A 22,531-nucleotide genomic window follows, 5' to 3' on the forward strand; every position below is an offset into this window, starting at 1 on the left:
TTTCCACTTGGATTCTTTCAGGCCATTATGCTTCAGGAAAACACTCAGATGTTGTGTGGGTGCAAGGGAAGCCAAACATCAAAGTTTGTTCTCATGTTGTGCTTTGGTGTTGGACAGGACATTGTGGGGTTTTGAAAATGAGATAGTCCAAAGATAAAGAGTAACAGGAGGAATGGAAAGGCACTGGTGACATATCGCTTGCACCTATTTTCCTGTCACAAAGGCAGAAGAGATGATTGGAGACCAAGCTCGGGTTAAAACACAAATTAAGAATGGAAAGGCACTTCTGCAAGGCCAAAAATGGGGAAAGGTTCCACAGTCCAGGAGGAATGAGAATGGAGTACTGCAGTTTTTCTGTAAAACATGCCACTGGAGGCCTTCTCTAGGGATGTGTGCTGAGAACAGTGTCCATTATTCCTTCTGAAGTCACTTCTTCGCAGTGTGTAATCATACTTGTGTCAAGTGGAAACCGTTCTCCCGTCCCCTTCTTGGAGTTACTCAGCAGGAGCAGACTCTCTAGCGCTTGGGAGCAGTTGTCTTTGTAAGACTCGAAGCAGAGTTTGGATTATGCTGCATTATTGTCACCATGACTGCTTGATACCACAGCATATCATTACTTCTGCTGGAATCTTCATGAGTGTAGATGTTTTTTCCCAAGCAGTTCAGATGTTTATACAAGGTGTTGTGGCAGTCTGACATGAAGTAATAGCTTAGGCTGCCGGAGTCTGAACAGCTGAAGTCGTCAAGGGCTGCACAAATAAAGTAGGCCATTCTTCCCCCTCGCTGTTTACCAGAATACAGTACTAAGTGCATTAAATAACGCAGGGGGACACGCACACACGTTTTCTCAGTATCTTTCCTAATCTTCTCTGTTACTTTCAGCGGTTCAGATCCTGCTTAGCCATGGATTGGTGTCAGAAATGCTGTCTTAAAACTCAAGACAGTTTTAAAGGTAACGCATGCTGAAGTTCCCTGTTCAAGTACCCATGTGCACTGCACTGTGTACTTAGTAGTAAACTGTCAAAGCCCCTAAGAGCAGAGTGTGCACCAGTGCATGGGCTTCCTTAAAAGGCTGCTCATCTCATCCACACACGGATGTGGAGGAGGGTAATTGGAACTGCTGTGTACGCCGTTAGGGTCAGTTGTGTTACTCATTTAGAGCTAAGTTGTCCCACCTGTCTCTCTGTCACTGCAGCTTCAAAACTTTCTCTGGTGTCTTTTCTCATTTTGAGTTTATGTTGCCGTGGTAACAAATGCTAAAGAATTATTTACCTGAATTGTATGAAACGTTTGAGTGTTTCAAGGACCTCTTTCCTTTGGTTTACTGCAATGGAACAAAGCTACAGCAACACTTTTACTACTGTTAACTACAAATCTATACCAAATACTCTGTGCCAATTTAGATACCTTTGTTCCTCTTTCCTAATTATGCCTCTGCTTGCAGATAAGGGCAGTAAGAGAGTAAAATCTGATTACTCTCTAGGTCAGGAAAATGAAGCCCTTCGGCGCTGCACATGGAAAGGTGCTCTGTCAGTGTTAGTGTAGGGAACACTGAGGTCCCTTTAGCTGCAGCAGTGTCTCCACCGGTGGCCCAGTGTCTGTTGTTTTTGAGTGCACGACTCATTCTGAATAAGCTGTCTGTGTGACTTTTAAATGTATTTTAAGTGTGTTAGGTGGGTTAATCTTGTCATGTTTCCTTCCGGGCAACCAGAGGCTACCCAGCATTGCTTTCAGAGGCACATGCCTGCAGGGAACTTTGTCACACTGCCACTGCTCTTCATTGAGTTGTTTCATCTGTGCATCAGATTTCACTACTTGCAGGTAAAGTTAATGTACGTCTCGTTGTCATTTTAGCCTTTTCTGTGTTTTTTTGAGGTTTTTTTAATGAATTGCTATGCATCATTAAAAGATGGCAGAGGCTAGAGAATGGGTGCTGCGCGTTCATCGGGTGTTGCACGTGCCTGCACATCTGGCACGTAACGGGAGAGCTCAAACTGTGTAGTTTTGGTTGGCTGCTGTTCCTGTGAACACCACACCTGTGGTGCTGCTCCTGAAGCTCAGAATACATCATTTGTTTAAATGGAAGTCATAACTGAATGAAAACAAAGGTCAATTTTTAACGGCATTTTCAAATAATTAAACAGTAATATAGTGGAGAGAAAATCACCAATAATGTTTTTCCGTTTTTATTTCTCTTGCTCATTTTCTTAAGGTAGTCGTGAGGTTTGTTAAAATAGCACTCTTAACACTTCAAAAACAATCTTGCTCTTGGAAAATCCTCTGAAGAGCAAGGTATTCCATTTTAAAGCCAAAATGGAGTGTTGTTAAGGGGGAGAAAAAGCTTAGTATCTTTGTATTCTGATTTATTATACAGAAGGCTGTTTTTTAACAAAAAAAAAAAGGCTTTTTTTTGGCCTTTTTTTTTTTTCCTCTCTTTTTTCCCTCCACTATTCTCAGTCTCTTTTGATCATTGATCTGGGTGACCCCACGCTCAGGGGTTTTTCTTCATTTGACATGGACAGATTTTTGAAGTATAGCTCTCCTTTGGGAACCTCGGGCAGTTCCACTTGACTAACCTGTGATCTAATGAGCAGTAATGCAGGGTTACAGTGACCATTTTGTTTGCTTTGAGGGAGGATGGCTAGACAGAGAGTGGGAGAGAGGCGGTGTCTGTGGAGAAAAAAGATGCAGGGTGATCGAACAGTGTGAAAAAGACTTGTTAGCCCACATTAGTGTGCCTGATTTACTTCACAACGGGTCAGGAAAGGCCAAAGGCAGGGTTGTCATTAAATTGCAAAGTTGAAAATCCTGGTATTCGAGACCATTCAGATTTCTGAAAGTTGTAAATGACAAAGTTCGTGGTTGGTGCTGAATTTGCCAGGAAGATATACAGGAGTACCAGCTTCTCTCAGACAGGAAAGACACATTATAACGCCGTGCTGTAAATATAAAAAGAAAACCAGCTTTTTAAAGTGCTTTCATGGGTGACTGTTTTACAATGAGACTGGGTGCGAAAGAAAGGCCAAACACTAACAAGGTCGTTGCACTTTCTTTATGAGCCCTGGGGACCCCTTAATTATGTGCCCGTGCTGCTTATTCTGAGATCCGTGGAGTGTCTGTGTGCACGTGTTCCTCTAACCTGAAATTTTGGCGTGTGTTTACCGAGGGCTTGCGCACAGACGCAGATGTGCGCGTGTGTGAGGCTGTGTGAAAACGAGAGTCCACCGTCAGTTGCCCAGGAGCACTGGCTTGGGATATTCTGTTCTTCATTGTTTCTCACAGAGCGAACACAAAACGCCAATCTGCCTGCCAGTGGTCATGAAGGGAGCGCAGTGTTATCTTAAATGGACGTTCACAAATTCTGAGACCAAAAAAAAGGCATTACCCTCATTAACTGAGGTGTTGCTTTCCCCTGATACTAGATGTTGCTTCCTAATGCTTGGATTGGCCTTGACAGCCTGTCTTTCTTAGCCTGCCTATGCCTTCTTGCTCCTGTTTGATTTTTGCAGTGGTCTGATTGCTGTTTCACAGCTGCCCAGAGAAGCAGATGCAGACAGGTGTTTTTGAATTTACATTTCCATGTCGTTCACTTGCTTATTGGCCCTGGCCTGAATCTTCCTGATTTGGAGAGTGCGACTACCATGCAGAATATCCTTTTAAGTTGTTGCACTGATAGCCTTCAACTCATAGCAAACTTTTGTCATTGCTATTTCTGGTCTGGGTGGCTTTGGTAAAAAATGAAGTGCAGCCTCTTAGCTATATTATCATTGTGCATTGAAGCAGTAGGTAATATAGCAAATGGGTGGTCTTAAGGGTGAGGTACTTTTTCTGTCTGCTACCAGTTTCACTAATTGATTCTTACTCCTGAAGGCTGTCAAAAATCAGTTTTCCACAGCTGGCATATGGCTGTGTTAGCTTTCAGATTGTGCTGTGTGGGCAGTTTGTTGTATCGATCTTTGCCTGCCTTGTTACGGCTGGCGAATATGCTGAGAACGTTTGACTTTATGTTTAGAGAAATGTGCTCATCTGACTTCAGGAATGATCAAGGGAACTCCATCAGTCAAAGAATTTTGTTGACGCTAAGGAAGTTAGAGGAAGACGACAGTAGGATGCCAGGGTTCAACGTTCAGACTCTGGGATTGTGCTTGCATTGCAGCGAGTATGAATGCGCGGTGCTGGATCGCGTTCGGTTCCTCTCGGTCGCTGCTAGTTCGCAACGAGCGTAGGGTGTAGTTTTACCTCCTGGACAACTGACGTTTGCAGGGCAGTTGAAACGAAGCACATTTTCTATATAGAGTGTTGTGCTTCTCCTGGGCCTTCCCAGTGTGTCACTCCTCCTTTTACTGCGTTGTGAAATTCAGTTATTAATAGAATTTTCATACAGAATTTCCCTGTTGTGAAACACCCTGGTGTCTAAAGGAGCTTAAGGTTTGCTGGACTGGAAGACAAGTCACAAAAAGAATTTACCAGGCTACATTTCCTTTGTATCAATTATTTTAACTGATTGTTAGTTGCAGCAACTCGATGGAGATACACTGTAGGAAACTCCTCTCTTCACTAGCTTTCACTGTAGCTTCAGGTCATGTTAGTCAATGGAAACTTATTAGGGCATAAAATGATGGGAAAATGTTTAACAAATCAGAATACTGACTCAAAACACACTTAAGCTTCACTGCTGTTCTCTTTCCATTGACTTTCTCCATTCCCTAAATAGCATTGTCTGTGCAGTGCCCATACACTCTTTATTAGCTCTTCTGTTTGATTTAATTATTCAGTTACTCAGTGTGGCTGAATTAAGTCATCTCTGCCGATCTGTGTATTGCAGACTGTTTGGTCAGTGAGAGGAGACTAATGTCATCTTGCTGGGAAAGAAATGGAGGCTGTTTGTTTAGGAATCAAGACACTGGAGCAATATTTCAAAACTGGCTTATAAACAGAAGTAAATCCATGAGCAGATTAATATACTGATCCTGTGAGTTCCAGGCAGTGGAAGAGTAAATATTACTTACTCATCTGAAGAACGTGGTACATTTTCATATATTCTCGTTGGCTGTCTTAAAGATGCAAATAGTTTTTGCAGCTTAGTGTCTGGAAATTCTTTCTTAAAAGAAACCCAGAAAGTTTGTCACCATGGAAGTTGTTTTCACATTGCTTTACCAAGTACTATATGAAAATATCAAGGGTTTTTTTAAAGGTAATACTGTTCCTTGGCTGAGGAAGGCTGCTCAGAAGAGAAGAGGTGATGCAACCAAATTCAGTCTTTTTGCAGCTCATAACTGCTTGTTAAGAAAGCACTTCTTGAAAGGCAGAGATCTTAACTTTCCCTATAGGTACTAAAATGCAGCACTGAATTGGTTTTTTCCTCCTCCTCTCTTTGCTGCAGTATGTAACACGCAGCAAAACGTTGTATCTTCATGCAGGTGAAACTGCAGTTCCTGCAGGTTTTATCCAATGTCAGTTTTGATGTGAAATGTCCTCTCGGGCTTAGCAAAATAGGAGAACCAAAATCTAGAAGTAATTATGGGTGCTGTTTTGTGAAAGAAGATGGGTGTGTCTTCTTAACGTTTCTCTGAAGTCATTATTTGTGTCTTCAGGCTGTATTTGAGAGACACACCTCTAAAGATGTTCTAAACTGGCCATGCAGCAGCTAATACATCGCATAAAAATGTGTGTAATGCTACGCCTATGGACTCTGACAATGCAGACTTTGGTAGCTGTAAAAAAGGTCTTAGAGTGCTCCTTAGATGTATTTGGCAACCCATCCTTTTGGAAGTCATGCACAACAGGAAAAATACGTTGTCTATGTAAGAACATTAATTCAGTAATGCCACCCTTCCCCTGCATAAACAAGAAGGTGGGGATGGTAATACTATGTCTTGGAAAGGAAGCAGAACTGCATGCTTGGGTATCTCCTTGCCAGTTGTTGTAGGGAGTGTGCTTATCAGCAGTTTCTAGCAAGCTTATTACTTCCAAACGCTCTCCAAACTCTCCAAGCATTCAACGATCACCTTTCACTGATTTGCAGTGTAGAAGGAATGTTTATTGTTTGAAGAACTGCCTGTTTTGAAATCAGGACCACTGAATGAAGGTTTTGGGTTGTTACATGCTTGCTGCAATTTACTTAATGGTGTGGTTGAGTTAGAAAGATGGTTGTTAGTGGCCAAATTAGGTGACAGCCTAAGCATCCTGCTCCTGCAGGTAATAAAGCCCCAGGATCGGGCTGATGTGCTTTGTGCATGTGTAAGGCAGCAGATCGTAAGACTCTTGACTCCTGTGCAGTGGGATGGATGCTTGAGAAGCAGCTGTGTTCAAATGGTAGGTCAGCAACATAACATCTCAGTTTTTGGTAGAACCTGGTTGAGAGAGAATTAAAAAAATTGAGTGTGTCAGGCAGTGGAAATGTAGAGCCTGGTTAGTGTGATTCAGTTGTGGTCTGGTACTTGAATCCTCTTCCATGTAGCCAATCAGGATGTGTGTAGGTGCATGAATCCAAATATCCGTCCGGGGATTAAAGACTGAATGGGTAGTGTACTGTAAGCATCACTTCATAAACCTGTTATGTAGAGTCGGTAGGCCATAACCAACTTTGTACTGGAGAGAAGATCTGATAGCTAAGGATTGTGCCCTAAAACACTGTTCTCTAGAAGCCAGTTCAGGCAGGGACAGTTTGGAAGAGAAAAACAGAGGTAGTAAAGGAGGAAGAATTTACCACTGGTCCTAGACAGAACTACGGCTGAGGGAAGATGAGAAATCCGGCTACTCAGGTGCAAGTATCTTGCAAAACTGTCCTCCTCCTCAGGAAGATTCAGATTCATAATTGTATTTCTAATCTTTCCACTCCATTTTTTATTCTCACACCCCCACTAACTGAATTAGAGAGACTTCAGCTACAAGTTGTTGTACCAGAGACAACCAGAGTTGATCTGGAGCTACACCGCCCCTTCCTTTGGCCAGAAGGATGTCAGGATCTTCTCAGGCAGCTTGCCCCCTGTACTTGGATGTTTAACTGAAGCGAAATAGTAGGTGTAGCATTGGAGCATTCAGCTTTTCAGTGCATTTGCTTGTTATCTTTGAGGTAAGGAAACAGCCTACTCTTCATTTTACAGGAATCTCAGCCCTTGTAGGATGTCAGCTACCAGCGTGAAGGCAACAGCCATCTAGTCATTGGAGATTCCAGTGAGAGTCTGAATCTAAAGCAGAAGCTAAGATCCAGATGAAAAGGTTTGGACAAGTGGAACAGATAACAAGACTGGCATCCCAGCTGGTGCTGTCACTGTTGTCATTCGGTATCTAATTTCTTCTCTTTGTCCTAGATGGCTGCTACTTATCTGACATCAGAGTGCTTTGACATGCATAGGCCCCGATGGGTGCGAAATAGGGAACAGCGCTGTCAGAGGTCCTCATAAGGAGTCCGGTGCAGTGTACAGGTTGCTGTGCTGGTCACGGTGGTGTCTGCTCTGACTCTAGAAGCCAGGTGGGTCGTTTGAGCAGTGTACTGGTTTTCTGGTCGTGGGAGTTGTTCCAGGTTCTGTGTTCTGAAAAGTACCATTCAAATACTCTGAGAACCTGCTCCAAGTAACTGAAAACACTGGAGAATGGAGTGTGCATTGTCTGGGTTTGTGATCTGGCACCAAGGGGAGACGTTCGCTTGCCTTGCTCAGGATTATCAATCAGGAGTCCACACTCTTAGTCATTTCACTAAAATTCTGTGGTGCTGTTGGTAGGATTTCAGTTATTTCCATTTCTTTTGCTTTGCTCTCTGTTGCTAACAGACTTATAATGCATCTTGTGTGCAGAAAAAAAATTGTTTCCATTTGAAAGTAGTTCAGAATTAGTGTCAGACTGTAAGTGCTGATAGATGCATGTGTTAATACGCAGAGTGTAAGTGCTAGTGGTTAACAACTCTAAGCAAAAACTTGCAGCTAGTTTGTGTAGTGGAGTTGCTTGCAAGCTGTGATAAAATTCCTCCTTTTTTCCAGAGGTGAAAAGGGAAGCTTTAAAGGTGATTCCCAGCTCTTTTTTTTTTGGACCTTAGTTGTTGACTCATCAGTGACTTTGTTTATAGTTTAGACTGATGAGGCTCTTCAGCAGTCAAGTTTGTGTGAGTTTTATGAAGAATGGTATAAAGTGTCAGTGCTGGAAACTGTGACAATTTTCTGCCTATTAAAGGAATTTGGAGCTTGAGCCCCACGAAAGACTCAGAGAGAACCTGATGTAGTTCTGTAGCAATGCAGGAAAGCTCTGCCAGAAGTGTTGTAAAACTTCGTGAGTTGCTACAAATTCAGCATTCTCCTCTGACTGCGCCCTGGATGTCTCTCTACAGCAGTGGGAGATTTGATCAGGAATACCAGTCCCACAGCCTCTGTCAGAGTCTTTGTTGCTTGGAGGGCTGATTTGTGCAGTGTTTGGGAACAGAAATCTCCTATCTGCAGCACTTGTTGAAAGAAGAAAATTCCTTTTCTCCTTTCCCTGTGAAGCCAGTTCTGCAGAGAGAAGAATATTTACAGGCAGTGTGCTGCTAATGTCACTAAGTGCCGAGTGGGAAGAAGAATGCTAAAAAATATCAAATAAGAGCTGTGTTTGCATATTTGCCTCCTCAAAAGAACTGAAAGGGTTGGTGCTCGGGAATCCGTGCTAGGAGCTCAGTGCCTCACCTGTTAGTGGTGCTCTGCAAGTCGGCACCGGTGAGCACTGCGCATCACAAATGTGTGTCTAAGGGGAGGTAAAACTGTACCAGAGAGCACTGAAAAAAGAGTAGCTGTCTGTGTGTCATGTAGTCACCCCGTTCCTAAAAGGAGGTAAAAACAAAGGCCACCGCAGAAGCAAATTAAAGCCCCTGGGAGCTGATACGCTCATTGAAAGCTTTAGGGGAGCTGGCCTGCCATAGAAACCTGCCTCCTTATTGTCATTCACTTTGGCCTCTGAAAGGGAATTTATGATCAAAGTTTTGTGCGAGCACAACATAACGGCACAGTTAAGCACTGGGATCAGATTCTGGCGAAGTTGGCCGGGGGCTTGAGCTGGGGGTTTGGCAGGGATTTTTTTTTGTTTGTTTGGGAGTTTTTGGTCTGTTTCGTGCTCAGGTTCGCTTTCCTGCTTGGCACACATCCTGCAGCTCAAAAGCATTTTCACCCTTAAAGTAGAGCTTTACCTAGGAGGAGTTTTAAAGGCTACTTCTAATCATAGCTCCATAAAAAAGAAAAACAAACCAAACCTATTTACAACATCTTTGTTGGGCTACATTGGATTGGTGTTGCTGATTTTATAACTGCCACTACTGGTTTGTAATAAATGCCAATCTACAGCATCTTTTATGAGCAACGTCTCGCACTGGAAATGAAAAAGAACCTGTGTATACTGAAAATAATTTTCTATATACCTCTGTGGAAAAATTTCCAGCTTGGTGACTCTGCAGCAGGTGCCCACTGACCAATTTTTCAGTTAGATGTTTGACAGCTGATATACTGTAATATGATTCTTCATTATGCAGGCTAATTACTAGTTGTTTAACTTGGTGGTGCACACATCATAGAATCAACCAGGCTGGAAGAGACCTCCAGGATCATCCAGTCCAACCCATCCCCCAGCCCTATCCAGTCAACTAGACCATGGCACTAAGTGCCTCATCCAAACTTTGCTTCAACACATCAAGGTATGACAACTCCACCACCTCCCTGGGCAGCCCATTCCAGTGCCAATCACTCTCTCTGCCAACAACTTCCTCATAACATCCAGCCTAGACCTGCCCTGGCACAGCTTGAGGCTGTGTGCCCTTGTTCTGTTGCTGATTGCCTGGCAGCAGAGACCAACCCCAGCTGGCTACAGTCTCCCTTCAGGCAGCTGCAGACAGCAATGAGGTCACCCCTGAGCCTCCTCCAGGCTAAACAACCCCAGATCCCTCAACCTATCCTCATAGGGTTTGTGTTCCAGGCCCCTCACCAGCTTTGTTGCCCTTCTCTCAACACCTTCCAGCACCTCAACATCTCTCTTGAATTGAGGGGCCCAGAACTGGACACAGCAGTCAAGGTATGGCCTGAGCAGTGCTGAGTACAGGAGCGGAAGAACCTCCCTTGACCTACTGGCCACACTGTTCCTGATGCAGGCCAGGATGCCCTTGGCTCTCTTGGCCACTTGGGCACACTGCTGCCTCATCTTGAGCCTACTCTCTACCAGTACCCCCAGGTCCCTTTCCTCCTGGCTGCTTTCCAGCCACTCTGTCCCCAGCCTGTAGTGCTGCTTGGGGTTATTGTGGCCAAAGTGCAGAACCCTGCACTTGGCCTTGCACAGTTTGGCTTACTCCAAGGGAGGCTTCTGATAGGGGCAAGTTAGGGTGAGAAATAACTGTTAGTTACAATGGGAGATGCCATGACAATTATCAGGATGTTAGGAAATATAGGCTCATTTCTTGTCTTTGTTGTGGGCTTGCTGCACAAGTCTAGAGGTGGCTTTGTGGAAGGAGGTCATGTACTTAGGTGGAGAGTCTTACAACTGCTGTTGGATGACAGTGGCAGTCGGTAGCTTGAATAAGTTGAGGGTCCAAGTACAGGTGGAAGAACTGTTGATTTCTGTGGCAGAAAAATAAAGATTCAAAGATTGTGATGGTGAAAGGAGTTACATAAACTGGTAAGAGGTAATTATAAACAAATGTCAAGAAGAATCCCGAGTGTGTAAAGTTCCCTTTACAGAGTCATGCTGGTGCATGTGGAAATTTTAGAAGCAGCTGTAGAAATGCTGGCTTGTGGTGTGATCAAAGCAACAAGAGCAATCAGCCAGTTTAAGTTTTCTGTCTTCAGTATCCATGGAAAATAGGAATATTTACCTAGTCCTTTATATATGCAAAACCACCTCCAGGCTGGGTGGGGAATGGCTGAGAGCAGCCCTGAGAAAAAGGCCCTGGGGGGTCTGGGGTGATGGAGAGCTCAACTTAAGCCTGCAGTGTGAGTGCAGACCAGATAGCAACCCTGTGCTGGGCTGCAGCAAGAACAGTGTGGGCACAGGGCAAGGGAGGGGATTCTGCCCCTTAGCTCTGCTCTCCTCACACCCCATCTGGAGTCCCACAAGGCAGGACATGGAAGTGTTGGAGCCCGTCCAGAGAAGGCCAGCAACATGCTCAGAGGGCTGCAGCAGCTCTGCTCCGAGGACAGGCTGAGAGAGTTGGGGCTTTGCAGCCTGGAGAAGAGAAGGCTTGGAGGAGACCCTGGAGTGGCCTTCCAGGATCTGAAGGAGGCTCCAGGAGGCCTGAGGAGGGACTATTGACGAGGTCTGGGAATGCCAGGAGGAGGAGGAATGGGTTTGAACTGGCAGAGGGGAGACTGAAAGTAGATGTTGGGAAGGGGCTCTTTGCAGTGAGGGTGGTGAGACACTGGCACAGGTTGCCCAGGGAGGTTGTGGAGCACGGAATCACCCAATGTGATCTTCGATCACAACTTCCCTGGAGGTGTTCAGGACCAGGCTGGATGAGTCCTTGAGCAAGCTGTTCTAGTGGGAGATGTCCCTGCCTATGGCAGGGGACTGGACTTGGCTGACCTTTGCGGTCATTTCCAACCTAACCATTCTATGATTCTATGACTCTGTTTATAAGAAGAATGCGTTAGAAGCTAAAAATGAATTTTGAAGACTGCCTTTGGAGTTCATTATAAGAAATGATAACAGACGTTCCCCCTCTGCTGGTAAAGAGTTCAATGTTCAAGTTACATCAGCATATTCAGGCAAGTAAATTCGTCTGCATCTGAGCGTGTTTACACAGTATGAAAGGCACTGTGACACAGTTCAAACTATTGTGCATCTGCTCAAAGCATTCCAAAGGGAAACACAGCCCAGCTGAGTTCATCAGGTTCCCTCTGTTCGTTGTAGCTGGCACATCAGTAATTGCTGTCACGTGTGCAGTGGGGATTGTACACTGCATTGGCAGTTTAGGCTGTACCTAGCTCCTGGCCTATTCAGCTCTTATTCACCTGCTTAAGAATTTCTTCCTGCTACGCAACACTTTGCATTTATCCTTTTAAAGAGATTTTCAGCTTATTTATTTAATAATCTGCTTAAGGTACTGCTGTGTGCATTCTTGTCAGGGGAATTTCCCAATTCCTTCTGTGGTGGGAAACATTTATAACAAATTTTTAATGTTTGCTTTGGGTTCCCATAAAGAAGAGTGAAACTTCTGGGGGTATTGGAGGCAAGAGACAGAAATTACTCATGGTGAGAAACAAGTACTGTGATCCACTACAAAGTGACCTAGCAGGAAAATATAAACAAACAGAAAGCCATCTTAAGTGAACCTCTCAAAGACCCTCATGACATCCTTCTGCGTAGTGTGTTTGTCCTGACACTGGTATGAAATTTGTTGTCCCCACAAGCCTCATCAGTTTGTGATTCTTACTCTTTACCAGAGGAGAGATTGCTTGTCCAAGAGGGAAACTAATTCTACTGTGTCTTTGCTGCTTTACTCCAGCTTTTCAGCTTCACGTTTGGCTAAGTTAAAACTTGGTCTTAGATTCAGAGGCAATGGTCAGAGGGATGGCAAATCAGTTCCTCATTTTACAACGTCAAGTATTGTGACTGGATATTTTGTCTCCATGTATCAGGCTGTGTCTGAAATGAAATGCAAGTGCTGACTACTTCTACAGAATATATGCCAAAGTTTGGGGTTCTGAAACACGTTAGTTAGTTAGTGACCAATGTTAGCGTAACTTTGATTAAGGATCTGTAATAAATACTATTATACATCTCACTTGTTTGTGTGTCTTACTAATATAGTTAAGGACCTATTGCAGCTGCACATAGAAATATTTCTGTAGTTCATGTATTCATACACTAGTTAGAGTATGAAAGTGAGTTACTCATTTACATTCAAAACCCACAAACATTAGCTTCATTAAAAAGAAGTCAAGCATGTGTATGTAAGAGATACATAAATATATTTGTACTTATTCAGGATTAGCACTGTCTTTCTGTACATCTAGCCAATGTAAATGAGACAGAATGAGCTTTTTGACCCCCTCAGAGACAGGAGAGGACTGTGGATGAGGTCATTCAGCTAAATCTAAGTGCAATTTCTTCTAGCAAAGACCCCACACCATCAGCCAAGTGGTTTTTTGCCTTCTTTTAAGCAGTGAACAGTCTTGGAATTCATAGAACTACATTTTTGTTTACATGGAAGTCAATACACAATAGTAATACTTATTTTCCTTCTCCCCTTGTTGAATTAATTCCCAAGAAGGCAAGTTGACTTTTTTGGAACACAAAATGAGATTCTCATTTTCATATATTTTTAACTACTTCTAGATTTATAAAGGCCTCTTTGGTCAAGGTCTCTGTTCTGTTGAGCACAATTGCTCTGTCTTTTCAGTCTCCTAGTTTGTTTCCATACTGCTGTTGGTGCTCGTGGCACATGGCAGGTGTTAATCCATATATATTCTTTCTGCTTCATTTGTTTTTGTTAGACTGAAATGAAGAACAAGTATGACTACTCACCCTTCAGTTTTATGCTCTCCTTTCAAGATGGTGTAATCTCTGTGTGCCTCTGAACTTTGATTTTACTTTTTTGCTTTGTTTTGTTTTTTTTTTAACTTTGTTTTTCACCAAGCAAAGGAGATGTGGTTCATTTTCTTGTTTCACTATCACTAAAAACAAGGAATTGCTGTTAGTAATGAGGTTGACACTTTTACAATTATTTAGTTTTTGTTTATTTTTCTTTGAACTTACCAAATTGTTTTGATAATTTTCAGTTAAGTTTTGTATACCTGCTCTGTGTACTAGACATCAGTATGAAGTAATGAAGACTAGAGTTGACTTGACAATTTGGCTGCTCCTACATGCACGGCAAGTTGAACATCGTCCTGCTCTATGCAGTGTTTGGCAACTTCAGGAGTGTGTTTTGTCACCTGCTTTGCTGCCTGGTAAAGCACTGGAACTTTTATGAAGAAACAGAAAATATGACTCTGAATCCTTGACATCTTTTAAAGAAAGGCAGATATTGATAATGACAAATTGATAAACTTGGCATTAGACACCTAGCTGCATTTCTTGCCAAAAGTAATCCAGATGTGCATAGTTCATCCACCTGCCATATGTGCACTGACATGTCTTTCTGCAGTCAATTGTCTGCTGAGCATTGTTAAACAGTTCACAGGATCACACAGGATCACAGGAAGTTAGGGGTTGGAAGGCACTCAAGGAGATCATCCAGTCCTGCCCCCTCTGCCAGAGCAGGACAATCCTATCTAACACAGATCACACAGGAACACATCCAGACAGGCCTGAAAAGGCTCCAGAGGAGGAGACTCCATAACCTCTCTGAGCAGCCTGTGCCAGGGCTCTGGGACCCTTCCAGTCAAGAAGTTCCCCTTTGTGTTGAGCTGGAACCTCCTGTGCTGCAGCTTCCATCCATTGCTCCTGGTCCTATCCCAGGCAGCAGTGAGCAGCGCCTGTCCCCCGCTTCCTGGTAGCCTTCCCATGCTTATAAACATTTATCAAATCCGCTCTTAAGTCTTCTCTTCTCCAGACTAAAAAGCCCCAGGTCCCTCAGCCAAGTTCTCCCAGGTGACCAGTCCCTTCTTCCATGAATTGTAAGATTCCTTCTTCCCTGAGAGTTCCTTCAAGAGCTCCTTGCTCAGCCATGCAGGTCTCCTAGCACAGCTACCTGATGTTTTACTCAGGGACACACACCTCGCTTGGGCTTGGAAGAAGTGGTCTTTAAAAGTTAGCCAACTCTCTTGGGCTCCTTTCCCCTCTGGAGCCTTAGCCCATGGCATTGCTGCAAGCATGGGATTTCTGCACAGTAGCATGTTCATTATCAGCTCTCTCGTTGAATAATGCTTAAAAAGTCCTTTGAGGAGGGAAAGAGCAGCAAAAACTTAGTAACAGCTTTGTTAAGATGAAGAAAGCAACTTCATGTTCGTGATTGTCCCAAAGGTGTGCGTGTTCTGATAGAACTACTCTGTAAAAGAAGCTTATGTAAGCGTTGCGGAGGGGGATCTTGATACCTATGCCTGTCTGGCGGAGGAGAGAAATTAATTGAGGTGGTATTAATTTTATATAAAAAATTAATTATAAAAAATAATATTTACAAACTCTTGCCACCCCCAACCACTGTTTAGTTCTTTTGTGCAAATTTATGAAAACAATTAGGATATGATATATACAGGGATCTGGTTAATAACTGTCAAAACATTCAATTATAAACTATAGACAGAGAGAGATTTCCCTTTGGCTTAATGCCGCTTGGGAACTATGTTGTTTGCCCAGCAGGGGCTGAAAACTCTGTCTGCTCTAAGGCAGAGGTAACTTATATTGCAAAAGAATCAAAGCTTGCTTAGAAGTCTGGCTCTTAATTATTGATCACCCTCCTGGGTTGTGTCACAGCCTGTGCCCAGTGTCCGGACTTCCAGGATTATCAGCTGTGGACTCTGTGGGGCTGGAATCTTCCTGGCTTGAGGGGGGGGTGATAAATCTTCCCAGTCTCTGGGGTCTTAGGTTTCTCTAACCTTTTGTTCTTCTGGCGTGGGACGATCTCTGTCTTGATGCTGCTGGGTGCTGCATCCAGGGATGACCAGCTGGCAGGATTCCAGGAACAGGAGGAGAATGTCTGTGCAGTCTCTGGCATGGTCCTTTCACAGCTAGCGGGCCGTGTGTGTGTGGATTAGCAGACAATCCAGAAGGTCTGCTCTCCTGGTTCTCTCCAGGCTAAAGCAGCGGGCATGCAGTGTGTGCCAGGCTGCTGGGAGACTGAGCTCCATGGATAAATGCAAGGTAGCTGACTCATATGCACAGCTGGCTTAGGGGGCTATCGTCTCCTTATATATATGTATCATGTGCAGGCTTGAACGTGCTCTGCTTCTAAGGTACACAGACAGGTTAACTGCGAATTCAATCAATGTACGAGGTCTGTGCTTTAGTGAGCATGCAGGTATGAGTGGCTGAGTGCTTCGGGTGCAGGTCAGAGCTATAGCTGATCCTTGCAGGTGGGTCAGAGAGATGAGTCTGAATCTGAACAGATGAGTCTGAACAGATCTGACGAGAGCTGAGTCTGAACACGTGGTGCACCTTTGCACCCCTTTTTATAGACTGTGGGCCAAGATTCATGGCCCTTTGGCCATCAGAGTGACCAATCAGGTTGGCAGTGAGACAAAATTTACCATTTTAGGCAGGAGCTGTTTGCCTGGACTCTCCCAAATATGGGGATCACATGGGCGGACCCCAGGGATACATGGACTGGGGGTGTGTGTGTTACACAACCCTGTTCACTACCAGGGGTCCTGGCAGAAAAACATGTCCAGGCATGTAGAGGCATAGAGAGGCCTCTGTACAGGCCTTGCAGGCCCTCCACAACAGTAAGGACCATCTTAGGTGGTGCTGTACAACTAAGGAGGGTGTGTGTTTTATGCAATCTCATTATGATGGAACAGGTCTTTGTTGTGACAGCATAAAGGAAGTTGCTATGGAACAATGACATTAATTAATAAGGAGTTCTAATGTATGAGATGCTTGTTGAAAGAAGCAAATTAACTTACCTTTGCAAGGGTAACCAAACATGTCCTGGCGTTAAGTTCAGAAAGATGTCGAGGACATTGGTGTCATTTGGAGTATTCCCTCGTGTTACTGGAAGAAACAACACCCACTTTATGGCCTGTTTCACACCAGGTGTTTGTTCTTCTGCTGTCCTGAGAAAGCTGTTCATTGATTAGCAGTGTGATGTGACCTGAACTGAAACGTTCCTATTCAGAAGGAGGTTCTGCCTAATGAATTTGCTATCCCCTGGTAGTGTTCCCCCTTTGCTTCCTGTATGCTTATCCTTTCACCTCACTGACATAATGCTATTGGGATATTGGCACGGATAATCTGGCTTTCACCAGACTCTTGAGTCAGATCCCAGTATTCGCCTTGGAGGTACAGAGGAAGGTGTGTGGTGGTCATGTAGAGCGAAACACACGTAGTGTCTCGAGGTTCTGAGTTTCCCCTCAGGAGAACGGTGTCTGTCTCTGTCTGCTGATCCTGTGCATACAGGTATTTATCCCTACAGTTATGTAGATATCTATCTGTTCTACATAAACCTGTCTTTGTAGCAATCTGCTTCGGTTTTTGAACTTCTCCCCAGCAGTTGCATAACTTGTGGCATGATTAGTAGCTCTTCTTCGTCGTCCTGGGAGGTCTCAGTCATGACCTTTCCAACTGTTGATCTTTGTCATTAAGATGAGAATAAGTGTACATAAGCTGTTTAGAGCACCAACTGTACGATGCTTGTTTTCATGAGGCCATCCAGATTTGAGCTAAGAATCTTGATTTGTATAAAGGAAGAAGTAGAATGCCTAATGTCCGTGCTAGACCCTGTAATGTCTCAGATAGTTCTTGCTGCTGTCCTGGTAAAAACAGTCTTTGCTGAAGTGGTCAACAGATACTCCCTAGTTTGGAGGAGCATGCTCCTAGTCTGTGAACTTTGTAGTTAAAGATCTCAGCTTTGTCTCTCTGAACCAAGCATGTGATTTAAGTGAAAAAACTGCCTGGGCATTCTGGGATGTTAGAGTGCTGTAGTCATCAAAAGACAGAGGCCGTGTGGATGTGCTATGGCATCATGTGCTGTCCTGCACCTGCTGGTCATGAGCAGGACGGTTGGACAGCTCCAAGTCTTCTGAGGGGGCTGTAGGGTCTTAGTTAAAAGCGTGGGTAGTGCTGACTGCTTGAGCTTCTGTGCTCGGTAAACCCTGCTGCTCTGCTGGGATCTCAGCTCTTGCAAAACACACAACCCAAACACCAACATCAAGTGTCTCTGCTGTCTTCTTAGCCGATTCTGGGAACCGATCATCATGTTGAGCTGTTTCCTAATATAGACAGATTTTGTCTGGTTTTCAGAGGTCTTTAGTGTGCCTAGTGAGAAACTAGTGGCATGCAGGATAAAGGGAAGCATATTTTCTGAAGAAGCACTCATTGTTGCTGACCAAGATGCAATTTCACACAGTTGAAAAGCACGGTGGAATCTTACTATTCCATAACCACCTAGAAATTTGCACCATAGATGACTTTTTATTCCCTTAAAGGACATCCAAACTTATTTCAGCAGTTGTTCCTTGTAATTCAAGTTTCTTCAATAGTATAAATCAATTTCGATACTTTGGGGTTAGAAAATGATCTTAGAATTTCCAGCACACTTATTTTTTTCCCTCATCAATTCATCATGTTTTGCCCTTCAGCCTAATCCTTAATCAAAATGTGGGTGTGAATTTCTGCCACCTCCACTCCCCCTTTTACTTTGAAAAAACAACCCACACATCACCCAACCCCACTGTCAGCTCTGATATTCCTTCAGTCAATATATTCATGGATAATTCACTCCTTTATTAGTCTGCATTCATCAATGTACTTTACCCCTCTAATAATATACTAAAATAGACTCTGGTGTTTGGTTGCTTCTCTTTCTAAGAGAAGATTCCATAAATAGGTGAGAAAATGCACACTTTAGCAAGTGCAGATGTAAATCTCACAATATATATTGTCTCTTGCACTTTGTGAAGTAATAGAATCAATACAATCATAGAATCAGGCAGGTTGGAAGAGAGCTCCAGGCTCATCCAGCCCAACCTAGCACCCAGCCCTGCCCAAGCAACCAGACCATGGCACTAAGTGCCCCAGCCAGCCTTGGCTTCAACACCTCCAGGCACAGCCACTCCACCACCTCCCTGGGCAGCCCATTCCAATGCCAATCACTCTCTCTGCCAGGAGCTTCCTCCTCACATCCAGCCTAGACCTGCCCTGGCACAGCTTGAGGCTGTGTCCCCTTCTTCTGCTGCTGGGTGCCTGGCAGCAGAGCCCAACCCCACTTGGCTACAGCCTCCCTTCAGGGAGTTGTAGACAGCAATGAGCTCTGCCCTGAAACTCTACTGCAGACTGCACACCCCCAGCTCCCTCAGCTTCTCCTCATAGACCTTGTGTTCCAGGCCTCTTACCAGCTTTGTCACGCTTCTCTGGACATCTTCCAGCACCTCAACATCTCTCTTCAATTCAGGAGCCCACAACTGGACATAGCACTCAAGGTGTGGCCTGAGCAGTGCTGAGCACAGGGCCAGAAGAACCTCCCTTGTTCTGCTGCCCACACTGCTCCTCAGCCAGCCCAGGATGCCATTGGCTCTGCTGCCCATCTGGGCACACTGCTGGCTCATCTTAAGTGTTATCTGTTGTCCATATCTTATCTGGTTTTATAAACTTCTGAGGAGCCTTCAGCCTCAACCAGCCACTGGTAGTAATATTTATTTTGTTTTAACTCCGTGTACCACCCAAATTTGCTAGAGCTGTGGTTTGCCATAGGCCATTTCTTTCCTAAAATCTTTCTGTCCCAATTCTGGGATCCAAAAACTACCAAATAGCTTTTAATATGCATTACTACATTATTGTACTCCATGACCAACTGAAAGCTAATGATTGTGGTAGGGTGAGGTTCTTGTCACTGATCACTTAGTCATTATCAGTGACATCCTGGCCACTTGTAACATGATGATTTTGTCATTCCGGATGTTCTCTGTTAGGCAGATGAAAAGAGGATATGGAGAGGAGGGTACAGATCACACCTGCACGTCCTCCAGCCAGCACTGTGGTGAATATCAACTGAAACATTGGTTGTCTATTGTCCTTTGACAGCCCAGGAGCATTTAGCCATTTTGGTTTGCCTTCAGGTTACACTTACCAAAGACTAACGAACGTACCAGAAATGTGAGTCTGGCTGAAGAAGATCTAGCCTGGCAGCTGAAGTCTCTCTTTACGTTTCCATCTCTCTGTCTTGCTAATGCAGACAAGACCCTGGCCTGACCGTGGTTTGCAAGGTCAGTAGAGGAGATTAAGGGTGACCTGTAAGTGGAAAGTGGCAATTTTGAGCTGCTGGATCCTAAACGCATCTGGTCTAGCGTTCCTCTTGTTGAGTGGTAGGTCTGCCAAGACTTGTTGCAGACTTTGTAGAGCAGTAATAATAAACCTGTTTAGAGAGTTTAAAAGAACTTGGCATGCCATATGACAGGTACTCGAGTAGTTCCTTCAGGAGCCAAGTGTACTGTAATAGACCCCTTTTAAATTGTTGGCTTAGACAAAAACTGGAGATGTCTGCATTTTTTCCTTCTCTTCCCTCCTCCTCTGAAGTACAAGAGGCAGATGAATTTATTAGAATGCTTCCTTAGTGTATGTTATTGAGCTGAGAAAGAGACCAATAAGTAAACATTATTACAAGTTTGGAGCTGTACTCTTACTTATGCCTGTAGGCATGATAAATTTATCTACTTATGTTAGAGGAGCCTTTAATCAGATAATCTGTTATTGCAGGATTTAGTTATTAGCTATTAGTTATTAGTGTAGATCATGAAGTGAGTAGTTTTTAAACAGGCCTTTATAGTGTGTGTAGATTTCACTGGTCCTGTTCTTTATCATGAGAAACATAAACCACAATCAAGTGAGGAGAACATAAGCAGTATCCTTTTCTCTCTTGCCTTCAGCACTGCAGCGTGTGTAACTGCAGACATACACAGCATCTCTAGATGCATATACAGCTCATAAGGTGTTGCTCATTAGCTTATAGAGAAGAGAACAGATCCAGATGTTTGGGTAATAACATCTTTCTAGAGAAGCAAAAAAGTGGCACAAGGATTGACACACATTGCATGAACAATCTGACCTCGTACACCTAGAGGTAACAGAGACTGAGGTTGTGGTGGAAGCCTGAACTTACTGTGTCCAGCATGAATTTTCATAGGAAGGGAAGATCTGTGCTTTTAAAGAGAGTTGTTTTGCTGTGATGTAGACATGGAAGCTGGTGTCCAGTTCTGCCCTTTGTGCTGGTGTGGCTGAACTCTCACTTTACAGAAGGAAATCTGTGTTTTAATACTTGGGCACTAATGTCTTCTATTGCTTGTGCTGGGAAGTGTGCGCTCTTCTGAAAGCTGCTTCGTCTTACTCAAGAAGGGGCAGGAATTGAATGACACAGAGGTGCTCTAAGTGGTTAGGTGAAAATGTACTCTGAGAAGAAAGAAATCCTGAGTTCATGCTTCTTTCCTGCATACAGGCTAAGCATTTAATGGGTTGCAGCACAAGGCTGTATTGTTGAGGAAAAAAAACTTGTGAGGCAGAATCACTTCAGTCTAGACGTGTGACTTGTCTCATTTCTCTCCTCTCCCTCCTGAGTAAGAGGTCACTAAGGAGGGGACAGCTCAGAAGTCATCGGGGGAATCCAAGACTTAATTTATCTCTGAGAATCAGTTGGGTTTGTTTTTATTTTTCAGTGGTTATTGCTTAGCAGATTTCACAATCTTAATTTTCCTGGTATTTTCAAATCCCATTGCTTTCAACCAAGCAGTATCCCCTTAATGCTGCCAAGCAAGTATTTCATGGGTCTTTTTTTATGTGTGGAGTTTGAGTGCTGGGAGTGTAGCTGTGGGGATTTTGTTTGTTTTTAATCATATACATGTATTTTTTTAAGCTACTGGAAAGTCAGCTAGTGACAGGAAAAAATGACATTGCACCAGCGACGGCTGCTGAGTTTCATACCATCCCGAAGGAGTCCGCTTCCCAGTTTTAACACAGAGAGGGGGCAAGACAGCTAGGAAAGGAGATAAGAACTTGAGAACCACAGGAGGCTTTAGAGGATTAGGAATGCTTGATCACCTAATGCACTCATCCCAGATAATACAAAGGGGAAAGCAGGAGAAGGAGACCAAGCAGGAATACTCATCTCTGGCAATTACAGTTAAGGAAAATACTATTCACAGGTCTGCTCTCAGGTTTCTAATGATTTGGCAATCTATAGTAATGTGGTTTTGTTGTTTTTTTTTAATGCAGTAAAGACAAAAAAATTCCACTGTCAATTTTCTTTTGGCCACCTAGAAGAAATTAATGCTCTCCAACTATTCGGGAGCAGAGAGACCAGTGGACAAGCCTTCTTATTCTTCCATCTCTAACCGCAAAACCTCAGCAAAACAACAGACTTCATTTGGGCAAGTTCAGCAAGATTTTGCACTAAGCCTGAAGTGACAGACATGAATGGTGGAAACTGAACCATGGATTCCAAACCCCTGACTGTAACTGGTCCATTCAAAAAGTTTTTAGAGCAAAATTAAATATATATTACAGAAGTAGTACCACCTTCTCTTAGCAACACTTACAGTGGAAGTGTGATCATCTGAGAAAGGCTTTCAGGGACATTTTTAAGGATTGTGAAAGTGAAGGTACACAACTCTTTGACTCGGGCTTTAGAACATGACGGGGAAAAAAGTTCTCTTCAAGTGTCAGTCAGTCGCACTTGTTACAGTGGTGCAGCTACATGGCTCCCCTCTGCCCTGCTCTGATGAGGAGAAGCAGCACCTGGCTGGGTGTGAGAAGGCATCTCTACTTAGATTGCCTGGCCAGAACAAGGATGGGTGCAGAACTGGATTGAAGCGTTTGGGTCCAGTGATCAAAGCCCAGTGTAAACAGGAGGCAGGATTTTTCTAGTGGTGTTCCAGTCTCTGGGGGTCCTTTCCTGGCTTCCTATGTCCTTCTCTACTTCATCTCTTTGATACTCCAATCT

At 43.9% G+C, this 22,531-nt stretch overlaps 1 protein-coding gene across 7 annotated transcripts in view; it reads left to right on the forward strand.

Moving 5' to 3' along the window:
• ARL15 (ADP ribosylation factor like GTPase 15) overlaps positions 1-22,531 on the forward strand; it is a 272,573-nt gene that overhangs the window by 133,177 nt on the left and 116,865 nt on the right. The window contains exon 7 of one of the 7 annotated variants that reach the window (XM_064140474.1): positions 7,107-7,215. The exons of the other annotated variants lie outside the window; for them this stretch is intronic. Coding sequence (XP_063996544.1) covers positions 7,107-7,124 — 18 coding nt within the window. The 3' untranslated portion in view covers positions 7,125-7,215. Of the gene's footprint in view, positions 1-7,106; positions 7,216-22,531 lie in introns of those variants that run through there. 7 annotated transcript variants of the gene reach the window in all.

This window comes from Pogoniulus pusillus, chromosome Z (genome assembly GCF_015220805.1).
Source record: "Pogoniulus pusillus isolate bPogPus1 chromosome Z, bPogPus1.pri, whole genome shotgun sequence".
NCBI lineage: Eukaryota > Metazoa > Chordata > Aves > Piciformes > Lybiidae > Pogoniulus > Pogoniulus pusillus.